This window comes from Lissotriton helveticus, chromosome 5_1, assembly GCF_964261635.1.
Source record: "Lissotriton helveticus chromosome 5_1, aLisHel1.1, whole genome shotgun sequence".
Taxonomy (NCBI): domain Eukaryota; kingdom Metazoa; phylum Chordata; class Amphibia; order Caudata; family Salamandridae; genus Lissotriton; species Lissotriton helveticus.
The window spans coordinates 161,324,258-161,348,543 of record NC_136065.1 but is presented as its reverse complement, the minus strand read 5'-3'; the positions used below and the strand labels follow the sequence as shown (position 1 = coordinate 161,348,543).

The window sequence follows — 24,286 nt, the reverse complement described above, 5'->3', positions numbered from 1 at the left end:
TGTTGAGCCGACGTCGAGACTCGAACCAAGTTCCCCAGGTCCAAAGTCTGGTAGCTCTGGCCATTATGCCACATCCTCTCACCACTTGTAGGGTTTCATGGTTAGTAGTTCGTTCTGTTATAGGCAGCGTTGATAAGAGCAATGGGCTGGTGCAAGCTGCCTTCTGACGAGAGACCCGGCACTTTTTTCACAAATTTACCACTGGGTAGGTACACGGAGCTATAGTGATAGGTAGCGAGAGGGATAGAGAGGAAGTGATGAGGTAAAAAGGTGGAGAAACTAGGGAGAAACACGAGAAAGACTCCTTTTTTAATTGAATTGCCATCATCTGCCTGAGAGCGCAAAAGCTAAACTGGGGCAACCAGCATGCACACCCAGCTTCTGTGAAGGATTCCAAGCTGACAAATTAAGAAATCTGTTTTTTATGCACATCTAGGGATAATTCCTGACTGGCCCCATCTTTTTTCGATTTTGCTCCTCACATGATGGATGCCCTCGGCCGCTGCCCACTTTGCCAATGCCTTAAATCTGTTCTGAATAGTGTTTACATCCAAGCATTCATGCTAAAGTGACACCATATGTATAGAATGAGACCCTGATAGAAATATTAATTAATATAACATTTTCTGCAATATGCCAAATTAGTTTATGTACATAAGCACTTTATGTGTATATTTTCTATGTCTTAACAACTCCAGAGATAAATCTCAGGAAAAGGCCTTTCACATGGAATCAACAAGCACATGAATGTACCAATTCAGTTAATAACTATTGATCGCTCTGTTGATGCAAAGGTTTTGAGCAGCTGTGCTTTCAGAGAGTGATTTGTGTGTGGTCCCCCTCCAACCACGGCGGCTACACACATGGTCGGATTGGGATTGAAAATCGGCCCGGGCACGCAAAAAAAAAAAATCGGCCCTCATTTGCATAATGCCTTTCCTCAAATCACTGCTTCAGCGTAATTGCATTAAAAAGAAGGAAGGGGGCCTAGTGAAACACACCTGAAACCAAGTGAGGTCACTTCTACTGAGGCCCCCTGCTCCACTCAGTATGTGCATACATTAAGGGGCCGGCCAGCGAGACAAAGGTAGTGATACCTCTGCCTGTTGCTAAACCGGAGGTGGGGGACCGGCGGTGTTGGTGGCAATGAGCGCCCATCTGCCTGCAGAAAGGCCACTCAGCCACCCACTGGGCGGCTGGCTGTATTCCGAAAATAGAGACACCGCCCAAATTGGCCCCAGACTGCTCAAAAAAGCAGCCCACAGGAGGAACTCAGACACCGGCCCCTCGGGCATTGCCCGAATGCCCGCGTTACCAATCCGAGGCTGGCTACACAATTTACCTCTCTAGAACATGCAGTGTAAGTGGCATTTGCAAAACCACAGTCCACCTCCGGGGGGCAGCCCTCCCAACAGGAAATGCCTTGAAGCGCGTTATTGTGCCATTCAGAACCCCAGGAGCTGAGTAGGGGCCTGGAGCAGCGCTCGAGTCGGGGTACCACGCGGGTGGACGGCGTCCCCCCACTTATTTTACCGGGAGCTCGATAACTGGAGCAAATGGAGTCACACAGTCACTCTTTGGCCTCTCTGGGGCAAGATCGGAGCTCATTCAGAACGCTGCTCACGCGCTGGCTTCTCTGATGCAATCGCATCTAAGGGGTGAGCGAGGGGAGGCAATGAGTCTGATGGTGCAAGCTACCTTTCATGACGTCACTTCCTGTTGTGACGTCATGAGTAGTGACGTCTGCCCTGAGTTTGCCGCCCAGGGGAGGTAGGAGCGGCGGGAGGTGGCCATCGACAGACAACTTGTTCCCGGGGGTGGCCGGGGGTCGACAGAAGATGACTCATTCTCGGGGTCGTTGACAGACGACTTGCTCACCTCCGTCTCCCCCAGAAAGAGTGCCTACTGGGGCGTACCCCCCCCACCCTCGGTCCCAGCTACGCCAATGCATAACTCCTGCAAAAGTTCTAACTAATCCCAATAGCTGTGTATGCCTCCACACGCATACCTGTACACATTTGCTCTTTGGCCTCGTGTGTGCACACCAGGTCTATTTACATAAATAGTCCCCCTCTCTTCCCTTCTCCTTCGATGGCACCCCAAACTCTGTCTCATTACTGGGTGTCCAACAGGATGATTTCTGAGTGGAATGGGTTAGTGCAGGCCAGGCCCTCACAGAGGCTTTTGAGAAGGGAAGTTTGCAAACAAACTGGCCAGGCAGCCATTGATCAGCGGGGCCCATCCTTCATTTATCAAAATAAACTAAACCTAAATAGATTACGGGGAGGCAAAACAGTTCTCAGGAGTAAAAATGTCAATGGTGGCATTTCAGTGGGAGCACAGAGGAGAAGTAATGAAGTTAAAAACGTGTAATGTCATTTGTAACACAAGGAAGCAGAACATAGAATATTTTATCTGTTGTAAAGTATGAAAACTTTTTAAACCCTTGGATATGCTATTGCTACACGGAGTGCTAACCGTAAGGTGCACATATACATACATATAGGCACACCTAACGTAGGCGTAGGAAAAAAAATCCGAGGCTAATGATTAATTCCTAATTCCAAGAAAGGGGAACTAGGCTTTTGCAACCTGCTAATAAAAACTAAATAAATAGTTCTCGTTCATTGATTCAGAAGTAGTTTCCCAAGCTGGAAATGCACACAGATAAGAGCAGAAACTGAGATTGTGCAAGGGGGGTGAAGTGGGGAGGGAATATCCCCAAATTGATGGAGCAAATGGAAAAAGGCTTCCCCCTGGGGAAAAGTGTACTCCGTCTGGACAGAGAAAATGAATGCAAATGTGAAAATGTACACCTGCCTTGAAAGAATTGTGCTACTGTTATAATTCTGCATACAGAATACACATTTACTAATGAGTGTTAAAAGAGATCTGCTACGGTCATAGCTTTCCTTGTCTACTCCCGAATTATTTGAAAGTTCCAAGGAAATTAATAATTTCCCAAAATATAGCAATAAAAGTAAGGTTGCACGTCTTGGACTTTTTCCCAAACTTTTCGGACTGGTCCCTGGAGGGAAGGTGCATTGGACAATGAAGTCACCGTGCACATAATATATCAAACAATCCCCATGAATTAAATGGAGACAACTTCATATGGCTACCTTTGAGGTAAAAAACACAAAACCATCACTTTATGGAGGAGTGGAGGAAGGAAAGCACTGTCGGACGACAGAGCAGGGTTGGCCTATAAAGACAATGGCATTAAAAGATGGCTGGAAGAATGGATGAAGGGATGGATGAAAGAGGCAGGATACGAGAAGGCAGGATGGACAGATGAACGGATGGAGATGGCATGGAACTATGAGGCAAAGGAGTACACATGAGGAGGATCGAAGGAAGGCAGGCAGATGGACGGCTAGACAAAGGGGGTTAATTGAGAGGTGGTTATAAGAATGCACGGATAGAAGTTGGAGTGGCCAAAAAGAGGAATGAATGAATGAATAGTAATAAGAAGGAACGATTAGATAAAAGAATAGATTAGAGAGACTGAGAAATGGATGAGTGAAATGAGAAACCAATGTAACACTTTATGGGCACTACATATTCTGTGATTGGGACACAGCACACTCAGCTGAAGGATGTGAAATGCCAGGAAAGATTTTGTTGTTAAATTAAGTTGGAATTAGGAAAGGAAAGCTTCCAAGAAGAGAAACAAATGGAAGCATCTTATTTAAAGCTGTTGTCTGTTGTCCATGTGTATGTATGTGTGTATATATGTGTATATGTATGTATGTATAAATATTTTCATTTTTAAAGGACATTCTCACCGAGCTAATAATATATACCTCAATGCACATAGGTCTAAATTAAAGAAGATAAACTTAAAAGTTTTGGTGGTTCCACAAGCTCCCAAATATTAAGATTACTTGTGTTCCTACAGTAAGAAAAGTGTGGGACACCATGACCAATTCTGTCACCAAATGTCTGGAGGATAGAAAATAAAGGTATTGTGGGTATATCGTTCATTCTTCTAAAACAAGTCCTAACTGCACAATGCAGCTGGAAATAAAGCACTTATTGGTTGAATAAAGTGCATATTTACAAAACCGTATTACAAATCTATGAGGTAGCTTCACCTTGACAATGTCAACGTAAGGTATCAGCTTCTTACAAGGTGTTCTGATCATTTGCATTAGTTAAGCCCAAATATGCCTCTTTGCCTTTGATTTCCATGAACAAAATCAGAAACATGACTAGCAACCTAGCAAACATCAAAATCTTCGCCATGCTTACATGCATGTGTGAATAGAGATAAAGACAAAGTGGGTAAACAGATTCAATAATCTGGGAAGAAAACTATGGAGCCAAGGTAAGCAAAACAAAAACAACAACACTCTTTCAAAATGTTCTGAATAAATACCAGGCAGTCCAGGTACCTAATAATCACACTGGCCAGTGGGTCTATCTTTGCAATCAATATTCAAAGTGAGTGTTTGTGTGAGATTTCTTATATAAGCATCTAAAAGGTCAATACATCATCAGTGAAACCACACCCATTTTATCACTCACAACCACAAATAACAAATCCCTCCCTGTGGGTGGCAGCTCTGGTATCAATTGAAGAGCTCCCTAAGTGAAGCTGGTACACCTTTTAAAATATTCATATATTTGTGTAATAAACTCCCAGACAGACTCCTCATGACACTGGGTCACTGCAGCTCAATGAGGAGTCTGATATTCTTTGCTAGACAGCCTATCGGCCAAAGTTTCATTGGATGCCAGAGTAGGATTTCAGTAAATGAATGTCTAGTTCATAAGTAGAACCTGTGGCCACCAGGGTAGGCCTTTTTTTAAATTGAACTTTAACCTTGAATCACAGAGAAAGCACCAGTGCTTTTCACACAGAAGGAACAGCCTTTGAATGTATGCCCTGAAGAAGGCTACCAGGAAAACTGTGCCTTTCTTTGCAAGGATAGGGGAGAAATAGTGACACAATTTAACTTTCACTAACAATTCGAGAGGAGAACTGCAAGTCTAAGTACCAGTGAGACTTCAGTGTTTTTTGGGGAGAAAGGTGTTTCTGGTAAAACAAAGAGGCAGAACCAAAAATGGTCTTTAAGGAGACCACATTGAGTAGTCCTAAAGCTCTGAAGTCACACACATTTCTAAATGTATTCAATCAATCAGGGGTTTATAAAGCGTGCTACTCACCCGTGCATGCTTTTTGCATACTTAGCACCCATATTAAAATAACAAGTGACTCAATGAATCTTACGGATAAGATTCCTCTGAGAAAGTAGTAGGTGGTTGTATCCATTTTATGTATAACATTGTTTAGCTGACACATATTTCACTCAGGGTCACAGTATACCTAGGTGATTTTTCAAAGCATGGTATAGCAAGGATATTATGTTGAATGAATAGTAGTCCATTATGATAATATAATAACATTTGATTTTAGTATGGACCATATAACTAGACTCCCTACACACATGCCACCCAAAAAAGTATTTCAGAGTGCTCGGGGCTTGGTCACTATTTATAGAGGCCAAAGTGACTCAGTCCTAAAACAACTCATCTATTTGAAGCACCACTAACCTTGCCAAAGGCTAAACGACAAAGCCATGGCAACCGTCTGCTTGCAGGTCTGTAGAGGACAGACAGCTATAACAAAAACTTGCTAGTCATAGGCCCAGCCAGGTAATAAGGTATCACTCCGTGGCAACCCAGTGTGGATACAAGCAGCGAGTAATCAACTTTCATATATATTATATACATGTCATTTTTTTTTTACCATTGAGTCTCCAGGGAAACTAATCTTTGTGACGTCTAGCAGCCACTACACAACAAATACCGCAACAACAAAAGAAAAGGAGCTACCTGTGACCAGTTGGCACCTCCAAAACATTGTCAACCACCATATATGGCCATGGTGGACACACAAGAATTAAGCAAGAAGCTCTCTTACCTGCATGGCCTCCAAAGCTTCCTTCAACTGCATTTTTTCAGGGCGGTCCGTAGAGTGGTTGAGGAGTTCCTAAAATAAAAGAAAATAATAATAATTTGAATTAATAACCCCTTAAGACAGGGAATGGACCTCTTTTACTGCATGGAGCAGACCGGGAGTTCAAAACCGCCTGAGTGAAAATAATGTATTACAGACTTGTACACCAGTCATGACACAGTAGGTTGGAAACTAAAAACATACTGTAGATTCTCTGAGTAGCCAAAAGTCACAGAAGGCATACAGCTTGTACAACTGCCCCCTGGCAATTTCAGAAGGCACCCTGGCAGTAATTGCATAAGGTTGTGGGGTACCCCAGGCAAAATATATTTTTTCTGCAGGAGCCCTCCTCACTCACTATAAAACTAGGCATTTTTCAATCCTTTTTGGAATTAACTAATGACAGCACCCTAAAGCTACTACTCCTTTACCTCGCCACATCGAGGCCCCGTGCCTTGCCTTTCATATGGGATCCCATATAGATCCCATATAGATATTTCCTGAATAATACTTGGATGGGCATGAGTGACATTGTACTGCATTACAGGATTTCTACACTTCCTCCTACCTGTTGCTGAGGCCCTAAAAGTGCTTTATTGATGGTATTGTGATTAGTAAACTGCTTCCGAGCATGGGAGAAGGGTGCTTGTTAAAGTGACATTTATTAATGCTGTGTTTTAGTGTTTTGTTTGAGGCCTAAATACTGTCCTTTAAATTTGGAGCAGTGATATATATGGAGCATTTAAATCATGAACTGTGGGCAAAGGAAAGTGACGACAGGATGGCAAGCAGCACACACAAACCGGGCATTTATTATGGCCCGAGAGTCAACTGGGGCCTGAATTCGGGTCTTTATTTTTCTTGATAGTTGTTAATGATACTTGTTCTCTTTGGGAATATATTCTACAGCTTGCATGTCTGTACTGAGGAGCAGCTCATACATAGACGTTTTATATTTTAGAAAATAATGGGGTATTAATGGTCACTCGGTCTGCCTTGATCTGAGGCTTCTCCTTTGGTGTATACGCTAAGTTTTGATATCAGGAAGTTTGGTCCTGTACCCAGAGTGCCATGCAGAGATCAAGGTAGGATATTTTTCTTGCCAATTGTAACCAGTAAAGAGCTTTGAGAGAAGGGGTGAGGTGACCCCATTTGTTTAGGTTGAGGATGTGTTTGTCTGCCCTGTTCTGGATTCTTTGAGGATTGTCCCTTCATTTTCAAGAGAGTCACGCCCATTTTATACTCAGTCCAGGGGTTATGAATTTGGAAGGCTGTTACTTAAAAAAATAATCTGAGTTTTGTCAACATAGTTGTAGCACGCAAGGATAAGCGACTTTACTAGGTCAAGAATGGAGGGGCTAGGCAGACACTGAAATCAGGGGTGCAGTTGTTGAGCCATGCGAGGTGCCTATTTAACAGGTGTAGGGTAATAAAAACAAAGTAGACAGTGAGATAATTTGGGATCTTCTTTTAAGGTAGGATTTTGTTCATTTTAGCACACTGCCCTGGACACCAGCATCAGTCTTAGGGCAGAGTTCTAGAAGTTGTTACGGATAGAAATTAGTGCTGACTCAGTCATTCTTCCGGGTCTGACCCTGTTGGCTCTATGTTGTTTGATCAAGGATGAATGAATGAAAAGATTTTTTGAGGCATCTTGGCGCTAGTTGAAGAAAGGAACGTGAAATAAATCTCCTATTTCTGATCAAAACAACTGGTTTTCAAGGCCTTCCTGAAAGTATCCAGAGATGGAGCTGTTTTTAGATCCCTCAGTATACTATTCTAGAGTAGGGCCGTGGACCTAAAGACGCTTGAGCCACCCGAGGTGGTCCTCTGAAAAGCAGGTATCACCATATGTTTGGTGGAGCCAGAGTGAAGGGTCATGTTGGGTGTGTACCATTTCAGACTTTTCTTAAAATATAAAGGGCCATACCCATGGAGGGTCTTGCATACCACTCAGAGAGCTTTGAAGGCAATACATTGTTTGACCGGTAAACAGTGCAATTTCTTAAGAGACGCTTTTGCTGACTGGAATTTGGGAATCTTTAGCAAAAAGCACGCTGCAGAGTTTTGCAGCGTCTGAAGTTTCTTCAATGAGATGTGGGAGAATCCGGTCTTTTCGGTAGGTTTACCTAGAAGGGGACAGATCCTGAGATTTGTGCAGTCAGTCCTGTCATGTAGAGAATGTTCTGCTGACGAATGATGCAGGTAGCACCTGGATAACTGAATTATATTCCAATTAGATACTTCTGCTGAGTAACCTGATGCTCCCACTCATCTATCCCACAACTGATGGAACAAACCAATCCTTGCTTAGAAAGCACAAATTGCAGGTTCAACATTAAACTACTAAACCGAGGTTCACATGGAAAGCTGCATGCCATGAATTCATTCAACAAAGTACTTCATTAGAAAGGAGAAGGCCAGCTGTGTTCACACAGGTGCACTTGGCCTGCAACATACAGAGCCTGGCCATGTTGTCCTCCCTCTTCAAGGCTGGTGGGTTTGAGGAATGCACAATGCACGTGTCCGGCGGGAGATTTGTAAAACAAAAATGTGATCCAGAATTAGAATAAGATATTGAAACTAGCAATTAACAACAGATTTTTGCAGCTGCAGCCTGGATTATCTTCAATAATGTATTCTACAAAAGAGATTTTGGTTGACGAGCCCAGTCTGCGATTTACCCCTTTGAAAACTGGTCAAGAGCGCGAAAGCGAAACCATGACCAACGGGAATGGATCACCTACTTGCCAAGCGGCCCGTGTCAGCATGTTGAACGAAGGATGCCTCTCTCATCGCAGGGACAAGCTGCACATTTTATTAAATATATTCGTGTGAGACAAGGAAGGAATAGTTCACAAAAAATGCAACAGATATTCAATAAGATGCAGTAATTTGAGACACCTGGTGGTCTTTTTACTATAGATCCATCTATCAAATGTCAAATTTGATCAAGAAACTGATGCTTCACAGTTTGGGGTAAACTTTCAAGGAAACTGAGTTAACTTTCCACAAGTGCTTTTGTTGCATACGTTTTATAAATCAGGCAATTGTCCGAGAGTCTTAGGTACTTTGCCCATACACAGACAGCTTTTCTGTTTACTATGAGAGCAATTCGCTCAATCACGGCAGAGTTCATGATTTCAACATATATTGTCATTCACCTGCAACATTTAGGTACGTTTCCACCTTCGGGATACAATACCTTTCTTCTGGCCGAGCTTTGATGCTCAGACTTGTGTGCTTCTTGATAGTTGCATGACATTACAACGAATGCCTTTACCATGCATTGCCTTTCCCACACATTTATTTTTCTCATGCAAGTCTTTACCACTCATATGGTTGTACAACGAAGGGCAAGTATACATCAGGTAAATGAAACATACATATATATATATACACACATATGTACACATATACAAATATATGCTCACACAAATATATATATATATATATATATATACACACACACACCGACACCCTTACCACCCCATACATCTAAAATACCTTGACCACTCTATACCCTTATGCAACCCTAAACCACCCTCATATCCAATGACGAATCTTCACAAAATGCATGCATCAGCCTGACCCCCAACAAGGGCCCTCCCAGAGACATCATTCTCCCCCCTCCCCGCAAAGGCCTGTGCCTCATGTGAACGATGACATAAAATGCCATCAATGGAACATTCTCTCCTCATCCATACAGGATGAACAATCATCACCCTAGAGCATGCAGAGTCGTGTATTCCTGGGCTCAGTCCATGCACTTGGAAGGCACACCCTCCCTGTCATTAAAGGTGATAGGCATGTCCCACCTCTCATTACTGCTAACCAGTGGTGTTGCCCTCCGTTAGGCTTACAAAAAACTTGCGCTCACATCCAGACACAGACATGACACCTGGTTTCGCTAGCACCTGTCCGAAAGACAACCACAGAGCAGCAACGGGGAAAAAACTAGTAACCTAGGACAGGATGGACGTGCCATGCAGGATGCAAGAAAATGCCCAGCAGCCATGCTGCTGCCAGTGCTTGATGAACCATCCTCAGTCCTAGCTTCACTGCCGTTAACAGACTACCTATCGGAACCGTGCACAAGTCCTCCAGGGCAACACACTTCATAAAATTTGGAGCCCAAATCTTGTTCCTTCTTCATATATTTAAGTGAACATTTCACTTTTCTACTGGCAAAAAATCTGTGAAATCTCAACTGCCCTGCAAAAGATGCTCAAACCAGGCCTTTGAAAGAAGGGAGATTCAATAACCTGTAGTAAATCTGGTACAGTGACTACATTTGAAGCCCATCTGAGAGGTACTTTGGTCACCTTCTAACAATAGTAGAAGCTTTATTTTAAAGGTTTTTGTTTGAAATCAGCAGGAAGGGTCCTAGGCCTGGGCAAGACTAGACTGTCATGTATGTTGCTTCTAGCTTGGGTGCTCACTGCCCCTTACAAGATCAAAGGTGGCATCAATGCTGACCAGGAGCAAGGAATTAAGGGGAGATAATGTCACTTCTCCAGCCTAGCACAAATACCCTTGCACTGGGACACATGCCCCACACATCTTCAGTGTTTGCTGCCCCAACACTTTACGTCCCACAGACATACTACCTGGTCTGGTCTTGAAAAACAAAAACAGTGGAGCAGAGACCAATAGAAAGCCAGGGGCAGCACAGGGCCAGACAAGCATCAAGGGGAGTGGCTTTCTATGACTGCTTGCCTGGAGCGAACACCTTCACATCTACATGCAACCACAGGATAGTGTTCACTGATACAATTGGAGCGAAAACTGTGGCCTACAAGCTCTTACTATTCTCTTGTACTGAGTCATAGCACAGAAAATGTAGAAAGAGACCGGTGAGTGAGTTGTATCATCCCATATTCAGCTATTCTCTGAAACTAGGTATCCTCCGACCAGTCTGACCCAAAACGACGACAAAATTATTAGAGTTATTAAAAAAAATCACGGATCAAATGAACATCATAAGAGCTCTAACAAAGAATTGTGGCATAGCTTCCAGTCACACCTGGTCAGGTAAAAACAGAAAAAAATGCTGAATTGAACAGACAGATGGGGCGCATGTGGTTTGGCATCCACAGTTGTGGTCTGCATGCAGTCTTAAGGTCTCATTTCAAACCCTCGCATGGCAGATACATCATGCATCTAGGGTCACAAATAATGTGTATTGCTCTGCTTGGTTACAATAACCCTTTTCATAAGCGCTCCAAAACCATTCAGTTTGACGTGCATGCAACAAAGAGATGGCCAATAATCAGAACGAATAAAAAAAATGGAAGGATGCATCACTTACTTTTAAAAGGAGGTGATATTTCAGGACTCTCTGCATTGGTACCACTAGCAAGTCCTGCAATTTGAATTTTCCGTCTTGGACTCTCAGCGTACACTCCTGAAGAAGGGCAGGAAAGAAGGTTGAGGAGGCAGACATTCAAGCGAAACAGAACACCACACATTTATACTTAGAACAACAAAGATAGCCCTGTCTAGCACAAAATCAGGCAGTGATAGTGGGGTAAGATGGTATTTGATTTTGCACATTTCAGATTTCACATTACAAGCATCCCCTCCTCTCCGGATAAGGAGGATATGCTGGCAACAAGCCACCATTGTCCGTTTAAATAATTTACAGCGGTGCTTCTGTCCTGGCCTCAGCTCACCGCGGCTCCCGGCGCACCCCTAACGTACAAAGACTCAACTCTATTAAATTAGACAGAGAGCAGATCCTGCCATCACCGAGCCTGCGGTTACTATTTCATTACCGCAGAGTAATGGGTCCCACAAGCTCAACACCATTAAGAAGAAATGGGTCTTGCAATAGAGCGGGTGGAAGGAGTTAGAATGGGCGGGAGGGTGGAAACACACACCATCCAGCATGGAGGCCTTTCATCAGCTGAGCCTCCCCGGCTCAATTTAATTCCCTTATTGAGTTGTGTTTTGTCTTCTTCCTGTAGAGCTCAATCAATAGGATATAATTCATATTCTATGGGGCGCATTTCCCAGCGGTATATAATAAGGGAATCCTTAATGGGAAGACAATGCAACAGAAGTATCAACACAAAATCGAGAATCAGGAAAAAGCAACATCTTCTGGCCAATTACATTAGGAGGGTAAATTGTGAGTAGATGAGCTAGAGAATTGATACAACCAAATAGAAAAAAAGGCATAAAAAAAGGAATGACAGTAACAAGATTTAAAATAAAATAAAAACTGGGCATTTTGTAAGTGTAGATGAAGTAACCATCTCCACTTTCCATATTTACCTCTACTTTCAGCCTAACATCATCTCGATTTGCGATCAGTCGGTCCAAACATTTCTGCGAATGCTCCATCTGGCCACAGTAATCACCATAAATCGAAAGCCTGTGAAAGAAAATTGGATAGATGTAATGGCCATCGTTTGTTCAGAGCACTGGAGAGCAAAGTAAACAGATTTCCTCCTGGTTTTCAAGGGGCAGCCTCAGCACTTTTCAAGATTTCACTTACACAATTTACTCCAAATTCCCAGATTTTTTTCATTCCGCACAAACGTGAGTATTTATGATTTGCTCTGTGCGATTGCTTCTGATATCTCTCCACCAGCAGTCATTGACTGCAGGCCCTACAGATATAGCATTAATGCCTGGTTGTATGACAGAGGCACGCATGGCTAAACCACGTGTGCCTCTAACACGCAACCCGCACAGCAAATGCATCTTAACCGTGCATTCCTTAACCACGCATGCCTTTACCATGCATTTTCGTTGTAAAGGCATAAATTATAAGGGGGTATGCTTGGTTAAGGTACGCCACTACTCCTACCCACGGACTAAACCCTAAAATTCGAAACCCCTACCTCACCCCCCCGCCCGGAGGCCTAAACCTGCCCTGCCCTTAAAACTGCCCCTTCTTCCAACGAGGCCTAAACCATTCCCCTTACCATATACTACCCCAATCCATCTGCACTGTCCCTAACAGTGCCCCGACCCCCTTCCTGAGCCCCATAAACCTCCCCCTTTCCAAAATACCCCAACTCCTTCCACTGCCCTGAGGCATACTACCCTGCCCCCCAATTAAAAAAACGAACCCAAACACCTCCCCCCCACCCAGAGCCTAAAACTCCCACTCCTAAAAATTCCCCCCCCCCTAAAACCAGCAAATGCGCACCTAAGGCAGATGCGTTCTTCAGGCAAGCGTGGTTATGGCTGCGATGTTCCGGAACACGTGGCTCTGACAGCGTTGTTCCGGGGATTCTCCATAATGTCTGTCCCGTGGTACGTCACCAGTGTCTTATACCACACCACAGCTGTGTTCTGTAACGGAGCCCTGTCAGAGTCCTCTTCTGTATTACTTCCATTTCAGAACAAGTAAATCGTGCTGGCCGCTGCCACCACCACCGCATTCATTCACCCCATGCCTTCAGTCTTACGTCCTGCTGTATGCCACCAGTCTTAAAATATGCCAACTTGCACATGCCGGCTACCGGCACTATCACTTTCATGCCGCAACCATCTCCCATTGTCCTTTCTTTTACTTCAATCATCTCACACAGGTATCCAGCATTACATTAATCATACCACAAATATCTATAGTGGACCACTTACTGTGGGCCTCCAGCACTGCTGCCATCAAACCCTGGGCACCCAATGCGTGCCAGGAGAGTCACCGTCATACCCCATATATCTACTGAATGCCACCAGAGTTACTTACCTTCATCATGCCCAATGCATCGCCTCTTTGCCAGCCTTGACATTTATCTTACACCCTCCCCAAAGCAACTGGCTGATGCCCACAGCTACGTCTACACAAAGCTTATATAACGGCCTCCACAATAAATGATGCAAGGGTGTGCTAACCAGCCCCACCATGCAGGAAAAACTTTGTCCATACCAGGAAGACAGTACCAAGGCAGTAAAATCCTCTGTTAGAAGCATGTACCCTGTCCATGGCCCTGCAGATGGTTCTGCTGCAAGTACTGCTTTATCATACACCATGGGGTTGGTGAAGTGGGCTATTAGCATCAAAGCGGGTTGTTTATAACATCATGGTGTTGACATAGTGGCTATTAACAAAAAACTGTTGGGCAGCAGTCTGCTGTCAAACGTAAGAAAAAATGACCCAGCACTAAAATGAGGGTGGGGGTGCGAGGGTTAGGGGTTGGTTTGTTTTCTTTTTACTTGATGCCCTGTGAAGCCCAATATATAGCTGCACCCAAGATTGGGTTTCAATCCGCGATGAATCTTGTTTGCTGTCATAACAATAAAAAAAGTCTTCAACCTAAAATGATAATACTCCCAAAGTTCACCTTCATATTTAACGCGATACTCTTGAGCTTTTGGGGAGAATGGTATAAAAAAATACAAGGAGAGCTGTGTAGATTTATTTGGGATTTTAAGGGTGTGAGAATCGCCTGGAAGGAACTGCCTTAGAGTAAAATTGAAGGAGGCATAGCCTTCCCAGATTTCCAGCTATAGTGTTGGGCTTTTCAACCGAAAAATGTAAGGCTACTGTTGCAGTCCGCAAAACAACAAGTAGACTTTGTATAAATAAAATCAGGCTTCATTCAAAACAGCACACGACCACTCCAGTGCGTGTCCCGACGTCGGCTCCACCACTGCCTGACCCGGAACGGCCAGATGACATTCCACCTATAAATTCCATACCTAGATAATAGAACCATGCAGGTCCCCCTTAACCCCTTCGGCGCTCATGACGAGCTCAGCTCGTCATGAGCGTAACCTGCGCTACGCTGATGACGAGCTGAGCTCGTCATGTAACGCGGGTTTTTTAAAATCGCAGCGCGCATGCGGTTAACAAAAGTACATAAAAAGCTGAAGAGAAAATGATTACAGGAAGGGATGAAAGAAGGAAGCAATGGAACCCAAGAAACAAAGAACTGAAGGAAGGGAAAGGGAAAAAGAAAGAATGCAACAAATTCTTTAGAAGCTTTCCCCTCAATAAAGCATTTTAAAAGATACACTAAATGTAAAAATCAAGTGGTCTACATGACAAATGGTCTACATGACAATACTCTGGAAGAAGGTGGAAAATGATAACAGGCAAGTACTCCTTATAAGAAAACCATGGCAGTCGCTGAAAAGAGAATTCCTATGGCAGAAATGCAAGGCATGCCTAGCGCCAAAGACAGGCAGGCAAAAGAATGCGGCTGTCAGCATCCCCCATAGGGGGCCATTCCAGCAGGGCAGCCCTTTAGTGCCATTTTGGCACCCTCCACCCACCGCTCTAGTAGTTGGAGGTTCCTGTAGGAGCCATCTAGCCAGGTCGCCACTGTGGCGTCCTTCCGGTGCGCCTGGTGGTCTCTGTTCGCGAGCCACGCCGTCTCCTACCCCACCTCTTACCCGGCGTGTTGGCTGATGGACAGGGTAGTCCACCTCTTACCCGGCGTGTTGGCTGATGGACAGGGTAGTCCACCTCTTACCCGGCGTGTTGGCTGATGGACAGGGTAGTCTGAATGTTTTAATGTTTTCCTTTTGTGTTGCAGGTGGAGTTACAGGTCGATCTGGAAGCAGACGGGTACAGTAAGGGTACCTCTGCGGCAGACCGGTACAGTAAGGGCACCTCTGCGTGGCACAATAGGGGTGCCAGAGCCAAAGACCAGGAGCCTCAAGGCAGGTTCCTGGAACACCGCAAGGGAGCCCTGTTAGTCCTTCGGGCGGTTGGGGGCCTGACCAACCGGGGGTTTGCCCTGCTATGCTATGCCCTGAAAAGTGCGAGAGTAGAAGAGACCAACGTGCCACGTGATCCGGAAGAGGATCATCAAAGGTAGCACTGACGGGGTGTCCCACAGTGCTGGCTCACCAGGCGGGCGGGGGCAGCATAGGTAGTCACAGCTGCCTGCCCTTGGATCGCCCGTAAAATAACCCACATATTGCATACTCTTGTATGGAATAAACCTGGAGAAATATTTTCCCATAACCAAAGTTGTCTTGTGTATTTATTCATTCTTGCATGCTCAGACCTGGGGTGGGAGAAGTTGCCGATAATGGCACTAAGGCTTTACCAAAAGATGGCCGCCAAAGGGAACACGGAGGTCTTTTTTTTAAGGTGGTAGGGCTTGGAACATTGCAGGCCTTGGGTTTCCAGCATCACTGGCTAATTCCTCGAATCTGCTTGAGAAGTCGGAGCGAGGAAACCACAATGTAAGCTCGTGGTCAGGGTGTGTACAAGGTAAGTTGAAAGGTAAGTTGAAAAAGCCCTCCTTTACGAATATGGCAATACTGTTTGGGCATGTGCATACAGCGCTACTCACTGTGAGCGCTCATCACTTTGGTGACTTCACAAGTCCGACCTGCACCAGGATCGTACAGATGCTGTTCTGTGCATACCGAGCCCGCCACTTATCGCCAAAATATGTTGCGGTCCTCAAAACAACCAGTAAATGTATGAATAAAATTAGGTTTTATTCAAAAAAGCACACAACCACTCCAGTGTGTATTCCGAAGTCGGCTCAACAACTGCCAGACTCTGAACCCAGAACGGCCAGATGGCCTTCCACCTATAAATTCCAAACCTAGAACATAACAGCTACTTCTAAGGGGAGGCTTCCAGCAGATTTCCCCTCTCTATCGAGCCTGAACTACAAATTGCCTGGGAGAAGGCGACTACTTCGTCTTCAAATCCAGCCATCCAATTTGTTTCAAAGAAGATTATGCTAAAGACCCTGGGTGGTGCGTTTAAAGTTTGGATCCAGGTTAAGCGGAATTTAGTAATTCTGTATTACAGCGCATTTGCTCCTATATGGAACTCACCATTGAATGATAGGTTGCCTGCAGGATGTAGTAGATGGGCCATTTATAGATGCCAGAATAACTAGATGGGGACAACCGAGGGAAATACTATCCCGGCTCACAGACAACAGGCTCTCTAAATGTGAGTTTTACCAGTTGGCGAGCTGGGCAAGGGAACTGGGGTAGGAGAAGGAAATACGAAATGGGAAGAGAAACTGCAAAGTACTCTTCCTTTGAAGAAAGAGTTGTCAAAAGGGTAGTGGATGCTGGTGCAACGTGAAGATGGCCCCCTTACACTCCAAGAGGAAATGTGGAGAACAGACCTGCAATCGCTGGAGTTAAAGCATCTGTGGCAAGTACTTTGGGCGTCTGTAAAGTCTGCACCTCTTAAGACAAATCATTTATTTACAACACATAGGGAGTACTGGTCCCTGAAGAAGCTGCCGAAGCTGGGTGGGCAAAAGATGAGGAGTCACAGCTACTTTTGTATTAGTTTTAATTGCACAAAGAGAAATATGCATGACCGACTAACCAACCAACATGCAGTGATCGACCAACCGACCGACCACTGATTAGGGTAGATAAGAACGTATTAGTTAGTTGGTCTGTGTTAATGGGTCAAAGCAACAGATTAAGATGTGGGAACCTTTTTTCGGCATGGTACAAATAATAAGATGGGGAGGATAATTTAACAGCGAGGTTGCTGCTAGCCTGGAGGTCTGCGGATTAAAGACAAAATCAACAAAGCGATGAGTACAGAGTTGGGCTTTGGAAACTTCTAAAAGAAATGTTGCATGCGGCCTTGATCGCGATAAGGGCCCCATCGGCATCGTACAACAGATTCCTTGCTGCTTGTATCATATGTGAACTAAAAATTTTTTTTTTTAAATGACCCAAGCAAGTAAATGGTAAGTGAGAAAAACTACTACGGGACTCTACCAAGGCCCAGGAGGATAACTCTAATGGTATCACTTTCACATCTAACCTAGGGGTACTCCTCTAAGAAGAGAGAGAGCGCAGAAAGGTTGACCCGAAAAAAGAACGCCAAGGAAGATGGATGACCTTATCCAAGATAGAAGCAACCACAATGATTGCTCTACAGGAAAGCGGATGAAAAATGAAGACAGCTGGGCAGGGTCTTCAGAAGGTTGAATGCCACCTCTTTTGGACCATGCAAGTAGTCTGCTTCCTGTAAATTCCCTGGCAGCAAACAGAATAGAGTACTCAAGTAAACAAACAACTCTGTCTTGTGTCCCCTTGAATATGTCTGCACAGAAAAGCACAGTCCACGAAAGGCACTTTGTTCAACAGCGCGAATAGCTCACATCTTGCAAACTCTGTTCAGGAAACGTAGGCAAGCTGCCACAACTCAGAGGAATTTTTTTATCCCAGAGCAGGTGAAAGAAAAACCACAAACCAACATGCCAAAGTTAATCTTTGTACTCAATGGTACTTGTTGGACCCGGCCTCGTGGCGTGGTCCTACCCCTCCCGCATTGCGGGCCCGGGACGACATCGGCCCTCCATCGACCCGCTGTCGGCCCCCCCTGACACGAACCTTCACGAACCCTCGACGAGAGCAGCCCCCCTGGCAACCCACGGCTCTCCCCCCTGGGACCCCGGCGGACCCTGCTCGCCAACTCTGCCGGTCCGGCGACCATGCCAGGCCACCATTTCCGGCCCGACTCCATCTTGGGCCCATCACGTCCCGAGCACGAGGCCGCAGCCACCCCTGGCCCCGGCCCCAGTGAAGCCCCGACATCGAGGCACCAAGATCCTCCCAGGTGGTAGAGTGGCCACTTGGCGGATCCCAGAGGAGGGGAGTTTCGATGGCCCTCCAGCCGTCCCCCGGACGCCTGGTATCGATCGCCCTCCAGCCTCCTGGGCGCTGGCTCCACCCCCCTGCTGGGTGTCTGGACACCATCATCCGGGCCCCTCTGACCCCCAGGCGCGAGGGTCCTGACATCAAAGGACTCCAGTCCTATATCTGGGCAAGCCCTGGATTAGGACTCCAGTTGTATCTTGGAGTCGAAGCCCTGCTGACCTCGTCGCGGCTGACCCTGATCCGAACTCTTGCACCTGGAACCTTCGGGGCCCTGCTGACGCTGTCGCGGCCTGACTGAGCTGAACTCTCTTCAAGGCCCTGCTGACGCTGTCGCGGCCTGACCAAGCTGAACCTCCGTCGAGGCCCTGCTGACGCTGTCGCGGCCTGACCAACGCTGAACTATCTTTGAGGCCCTGCTGACGCTGACGCGGTCCGACCCCTTGAACTATCCACGTACCAGTTGGTACCAAGACTGTCCAGCTACCCCTTTTGCCCTGAGACCAAGACTTTAAGGATCCCTCGATCCCTGTGTATATACCACTACGAGAACGTGCTTTCATTCCTTATATAAAGATTCTTGAGACTAGACCTTCGTGTGGTGTCCGTCTGTGGTAGTGTGATTGCTCGGCTGTTACGACTGTAGGAGAGGAGCCTCGCCAAGGAGGCCTCTCGACGGCGCTCGGCCTATTGCATAAAGAGAGGGGGGTCTCGGGGTGGACAGTCAGACATCTTCTGTCTCCCCTGGGATCACCTTTCTAACATTGGTGGCAAGCGACGGAATCCGAGCCCACGCGAATCGTACAGCGAGTAACTCGCCACTACTAACAGAGACCCACAACCACGATGACTACTAAGGAAGCCGGAACGACCACAGAATTCCAGAAGGAACTATTAGAGGAGTACACCCATAAAGAACTCAAACAATTTTGCAAAGCCTTGGGTATCGCTACCACCGGACTAAGCACAAAAGAAGATTTTAAAGAAGCACTGCAAACCTGGGTGGAGACCGGGACGACTCCACCCCAAACTAACGACGACGTGGTACTAGAAGTACCCCCGAGAACAGTCATAGCCCCAGTGGAAGAAAGAACCACCAACAGAGAACCGGGCCTCTCCCACGAAGACGCCCGGGAGCGAGAGAGAAGCCGGATCCATGAACTAGAGCTCGCCTGACTCCGGCTGGATGGAGAACTCCAATTAGCAGAAAAGAAAATGGCCATTGAGCAACTACGATTACAGGGAGTTCTGGAAGAGAGGCGGAGGCAAAGAGAATTGGAAGAAAAAAAGCTCACGTACGAACACGAGCGTGGCCTCAAAGAACTAGAGATCAAAGCCAAGAGCGAAGAGGCTGGCGCCGCGGTAACCCGGAACCCCCCACCTCCTGACGACCCGAAGGTCCACATTCCCAAGGATATCGTCAAGGAATACTATAAGAATGACGATATCCAGCAATGGTTTAAGGCCTATGAAGTTGCCATGACCGCGCACCGCATACCACGAACAGATTGGGGTGCCGGCTTATGGGGGAGATTTGTCAGCGAAGGAAGAGACACCCTGCTAGAGCTGGCCGAGGACGTGATGTCCTCCTATGATCACATGAAGGACGCCCTGCTCACCCGGTATGGTCTCACCCCCGAGATGTACCGACAGAGGTTCAGAGACTGCAAAAAGATCCCCGGTACCACTTGGGTGGAGTACGTAAACTTTTATAGCCGGGCCCTGGAAGGATGGATCAAGGGCAGCAAAGTGTCCACCTACGAGCAGCTGTTCGACCTCATCGTCTGGGAGCACCTCTCCAACAACTGTTTGGTCGAGCTCAGACAGCATCTCCTCGACAGCAAGCTGACCGAGCCCCGGAAACTCGCCGTCGAGGCCGATCGATGGGTGAGCACCTGCGTCCCCCGGACCCCGATAGGAGAGACGGGATGGAACGGCCAGGGCCACCCCCACCAGCGTGGCGGCGGAGGAGGCCAGCACAGGAGCCGAGACTTCCCGTCGGCCCCGGGCCGGAGCCCGCCCCGGGGATCACCCCAGAATAACACTTCGCCATCCCTGACCAGAAGAGGGCCCCCCCCCCCAGCACGGCCGGGGCCACGCCCGAATGTTACTTGCCACAGATGCCAGCGGCCCGGTCACTATGCCAGTGACCCCCTCTGCCCCATGAACCAGCGTCCCGGCACCACCGGGCCTCCGACCCGCCAGTTCGCTGCCGCAGCCCTGGGGGAAGGAGGAGAAGAAGACGAAGAGGCCTACAACGAGGATCAGACCGAGTGGGAGCCGGCTGCCATGGGCCTAGTCTGTCTGGGCAAAAGAGACATGGTCCCCCAGGCCCCGCTCCCGAGCAACACCCAAAAATACCATCAGTGGGTCCACATTAATGAACGACGGACCGAAGCACTCCGGGACACTGGGGCCAGTGTGACGGCCGTCCGCTGCCACTTGGTGACCCCCGAACAGATCATACCGAATGTACGATGCCCCGTGAGGGCCGCCGACAATTCCGAGACCCTGTGTCAGATGGCCCGAATCCCCTTCGAGTGGGGAGGGGTGTCGGGCACCCTCAAGGTGACCGTCCGGGACGACGCCCCCGTGGACTGCCTCCTCGGAAACGACCTTGAGAGCTCTCCCTGGGCCCAAGTCGAGCGGAGAGAACATCTGGGAATGATGGGACTACCCGAGTGGGTCTGCGCGACGACCCATTCTATGGCAGCCCGGGCCCCGGCGGCGACCGAGGCCGCCCCGACCGAAGAGCCAGAGTGGCCCGTGCCACCGCCGCCCGCAGTCAATGAAGAATCCGACCCTGAACACGGGCCATCGGAGCCCGACCGGGAAGACAGCGCCGAACTCAGCGACATCCCCGAACTAGCCCAATGGCGCCAGGAGGGTGGTCCCACCCGAGAGCAATTCCGGCAGAAGGCCTGCCCCTCCCTCGAGGGGATCCGGCAGCAAGCCACAACCCAAGCTGCCGGGGACACCTCGGGGTCCCACTGGGTCTACTGGGACCACGGCCTCCTATACAGCGAACAGAAAATTGCCGAACTGGGGGCCAGCCGAGTGTTGGTGGTCCCCCTACAATTCAGAGACTTCCTCCTGAACCTGGCACACGACGTGCCCCTCGTCGGGCACCTGGGGCAGGACAAAACTTACAACCGCCTGGTGACCCATCTCTACTGGCCGAAAATGCGCAACGACGTGCACAACCCCTGCCGCACCTGCCCGACATGTCAAGCCAGCGGAAAGAGCGGGGGAAGGTCAAGGCCCCGCTCCAACCCTTTCCAGTAGTGACCACCCCCTTCGAGCGAGTGGGGATCGACATCGTGGGGCCCCTGGACCCCCGAACCTCACAAGGGCATCGCTTCATCCTCGTCCTGGTGGACCATGCCACCCGCTATCCAGAAGCCATACACCTCCGAACCATAACGGCTCCCGTGGTGGGCCGAGCGTTGATGGGGATCTTCTCCAGAGTGGGGTTCCCCCGAGAGGTCGTGAGTGATCGGGGCACAAACTTTATATTGAAGTATATGCGGTCCCTGTGGCAACAGTGCGGGGTCACATATAAGTTCACCACCTCGTATCACCCCCAAGGGAATGGACTTGTGGAGCGGTTTAACCGAACACTCAAGGGGTTGATCCAGGGCCTGGAAGAGCCTCCTCCGCCGCCAATGGGACGTCCTGCTGCCCTGCCTCCTGTTCGCCTATCGGGAGGTACCACAGAAATCCCTGGGGTTCAGCCCTTTTGAACTCTTGTACAGGCACCCTGTCCGAGGTCCCCTCAGCCTGGTCAAAGAAGGCTGGGAAACTACAGTCCAAGACGCACCGCCGGATGTCTACCGGTACCTCCTGACCCTCCGAAACCAGACTTGGAAGTTCCGGGCCCTTGCCGAGGCCAACCTTGAGGCTAGCCAGGAGGAGATGAAACGCTGGTATGACCAGAACTCCTCGTCCATCGAGTTCGAGCCAGGCCAGCCGGTCTGGGTCATGTCCCCGGTCGAACCTTGTGCCCTCCAGGACAAATGGACGGGCCCCTTCAAAGTGATAGAGCGCAAGAGCCCCGTCACCTATCTGGTGGACATGGAGTCCCCCCGAAACCCCCTCCGGGTTCTGCATGCCAACCGGCTCAAGCCTCACTTTGCCCGCACGGAACTGAGCCTGCTGCTAGCTACGGATGATGGGGCCGAAGACGACTCCGAGCCCCTGCCCGACCTCCTGAAGTGCTCTGAGAAAGACGGCTCCATCGAGGGAATCTCCCTCTCCTCCGACCTGACCCCTGCACAGCGCCAGGACTGCCAAGAGCTGTTGGGGCAGTTTACGGACCTGTTTTCATTCACCCCCGGGGTCACCCAGTGGTGTGTCCACGATGTCGACACCGGGACAGCCAGCCAGTGCGACACCGGGCCTACCGAGTTCCCGACCGAGTTCGGGCCTGCATCCAGACCGAAGTTGCCAAAATGCTCGCCCTGGGGGTGGTCGAGCCCTCCGACAGTCCCTGGGCCAGCCCAGTTGTCCTGGTCCCCAAAGCCGCCGCACCCGGCGCCCCTCCAGAACTCAGGTTTTGTGTCGACTACCGGGGATTGAATGCCGTCACCAGGACCGACGCCCATCCCATTCCCCGGGCCGATGAACTAATCGACCGCCTAGGAGCCGCCAGGTACCTCAGCACCTTCGACCTCACGGCCGGGTACTGGCAGATCGGCCTCACCCCTGGTGCCCAAGAGCGATCGGCCTTCTCAACCCCCGATGGCCACTTCCATTTCAAGGTGATGCCCTTCGGTATGAAAAACGCCCCGGCAACCTTCCAGAGACTGGTGAATAAAGTACTGGCGGGGCTAGAAGAGTTCAGTGCCGCCTATCTGGACGATATCGCGGTGTACAGCCGCCACTGGACCGAGCACCTGCAGCACCTCTGGGAGGTCCTGACGGCCCTCCGACGGGCCGGACTAACTGTGAAAGCCAGCAAGTGCCAGATAGGTCAAGGGTCCGTCACCTACCTGGGGCACCAAGTGGGGAGCGGCCACGTGGCTCCCCTCCGACCCAAGATTGACGCAATCGTGGCCTGGGAGCCCCCGGTCACCCAGACCGCAGTCCGAGCCTTCCTGGGGCTCACTGGATACTATCGGCGCTTCATACAAAACTATGGGAGCATTGTGGGGCCCCTCACTGAACTGACCTCTAAGAAACACCCACAGAAGGTACAATGGACCCCCGAGTGTCAGGTGGCCTTCGAGTCTTTGAAAACAGCCATGTGCACCGCCCCTGTGCTCCAAGCCCCTGACTACAGCCGGGAGTTCGTGGTCCAGACCGACGCCTCGGAGCACGGCATCGGGGAGGTCCTATCTCAAGTTGACCCAGAGGGGATTGACCATCCTGTGGCCTTCATCAGCCGGCGGCTGCTGGCCAGAGAGCAGCGATGGAGCACCATCGAGAGAGAGGCCTTCGCCGTCGTGTGGGCCCTCAAGAAACTCAGGCCCTACCTCTTCGGCACCCACTTCCGGGTCCAAACTGACCACCGGCCCCTGCGGTGGCTGATGCAGATGCGCGGCGAGAACCCGAAGCTGCTGCGCTGGTCCATCTCCCTGCAAGGGATGGACTTCACTGTGGAGCATCGCCCTGGCAACAACCACGCCAACGTTGATGGCCTGTCCCGCCTATTCCGCCTCGACGAAGAGAATACCCAAGAAGATGGGTGACTCTCCCCGCCTTCTGCTGGAGGGGACGTGTGTTGGACCCGGCCTCGTGGCGTGGTCCTACCCCTCC

General features: G+C 48.7%; 1 protein-coding gene across 1 annotated transcript in view; it reads right to left on the bottom strand.

Annotated features, from left to right (window-relative positions):
• The window catches only part of VAV2 (vav guanine nucleotide exchange factor 2), an 832,583-nt gene that overhangs the window by 137,079 nt on the left and 671,218 nt on the right, over window positions 1–24,286 (bottom strand). Inside the window, exons 9-11 of the mRNA XM_078641956.1 lie at window positions 12,245–12,344; window positions 11,277–11,372; window positions 5,930–5,998 (exon numbers count right to left, since the gene is read on the bottom strand). Coding sequence (XP_078498082.1) covers window positions 5,930–5,998; window positions 11,277–11,372; window positions 12,245–12,344 — 265 coding nt within the window. The remainder of the gene's footprint in view (window positions 1–5,929; window positions 5,999–11,276; window positions 11,373–12,244; window positions 12,345–24,286) is intronic.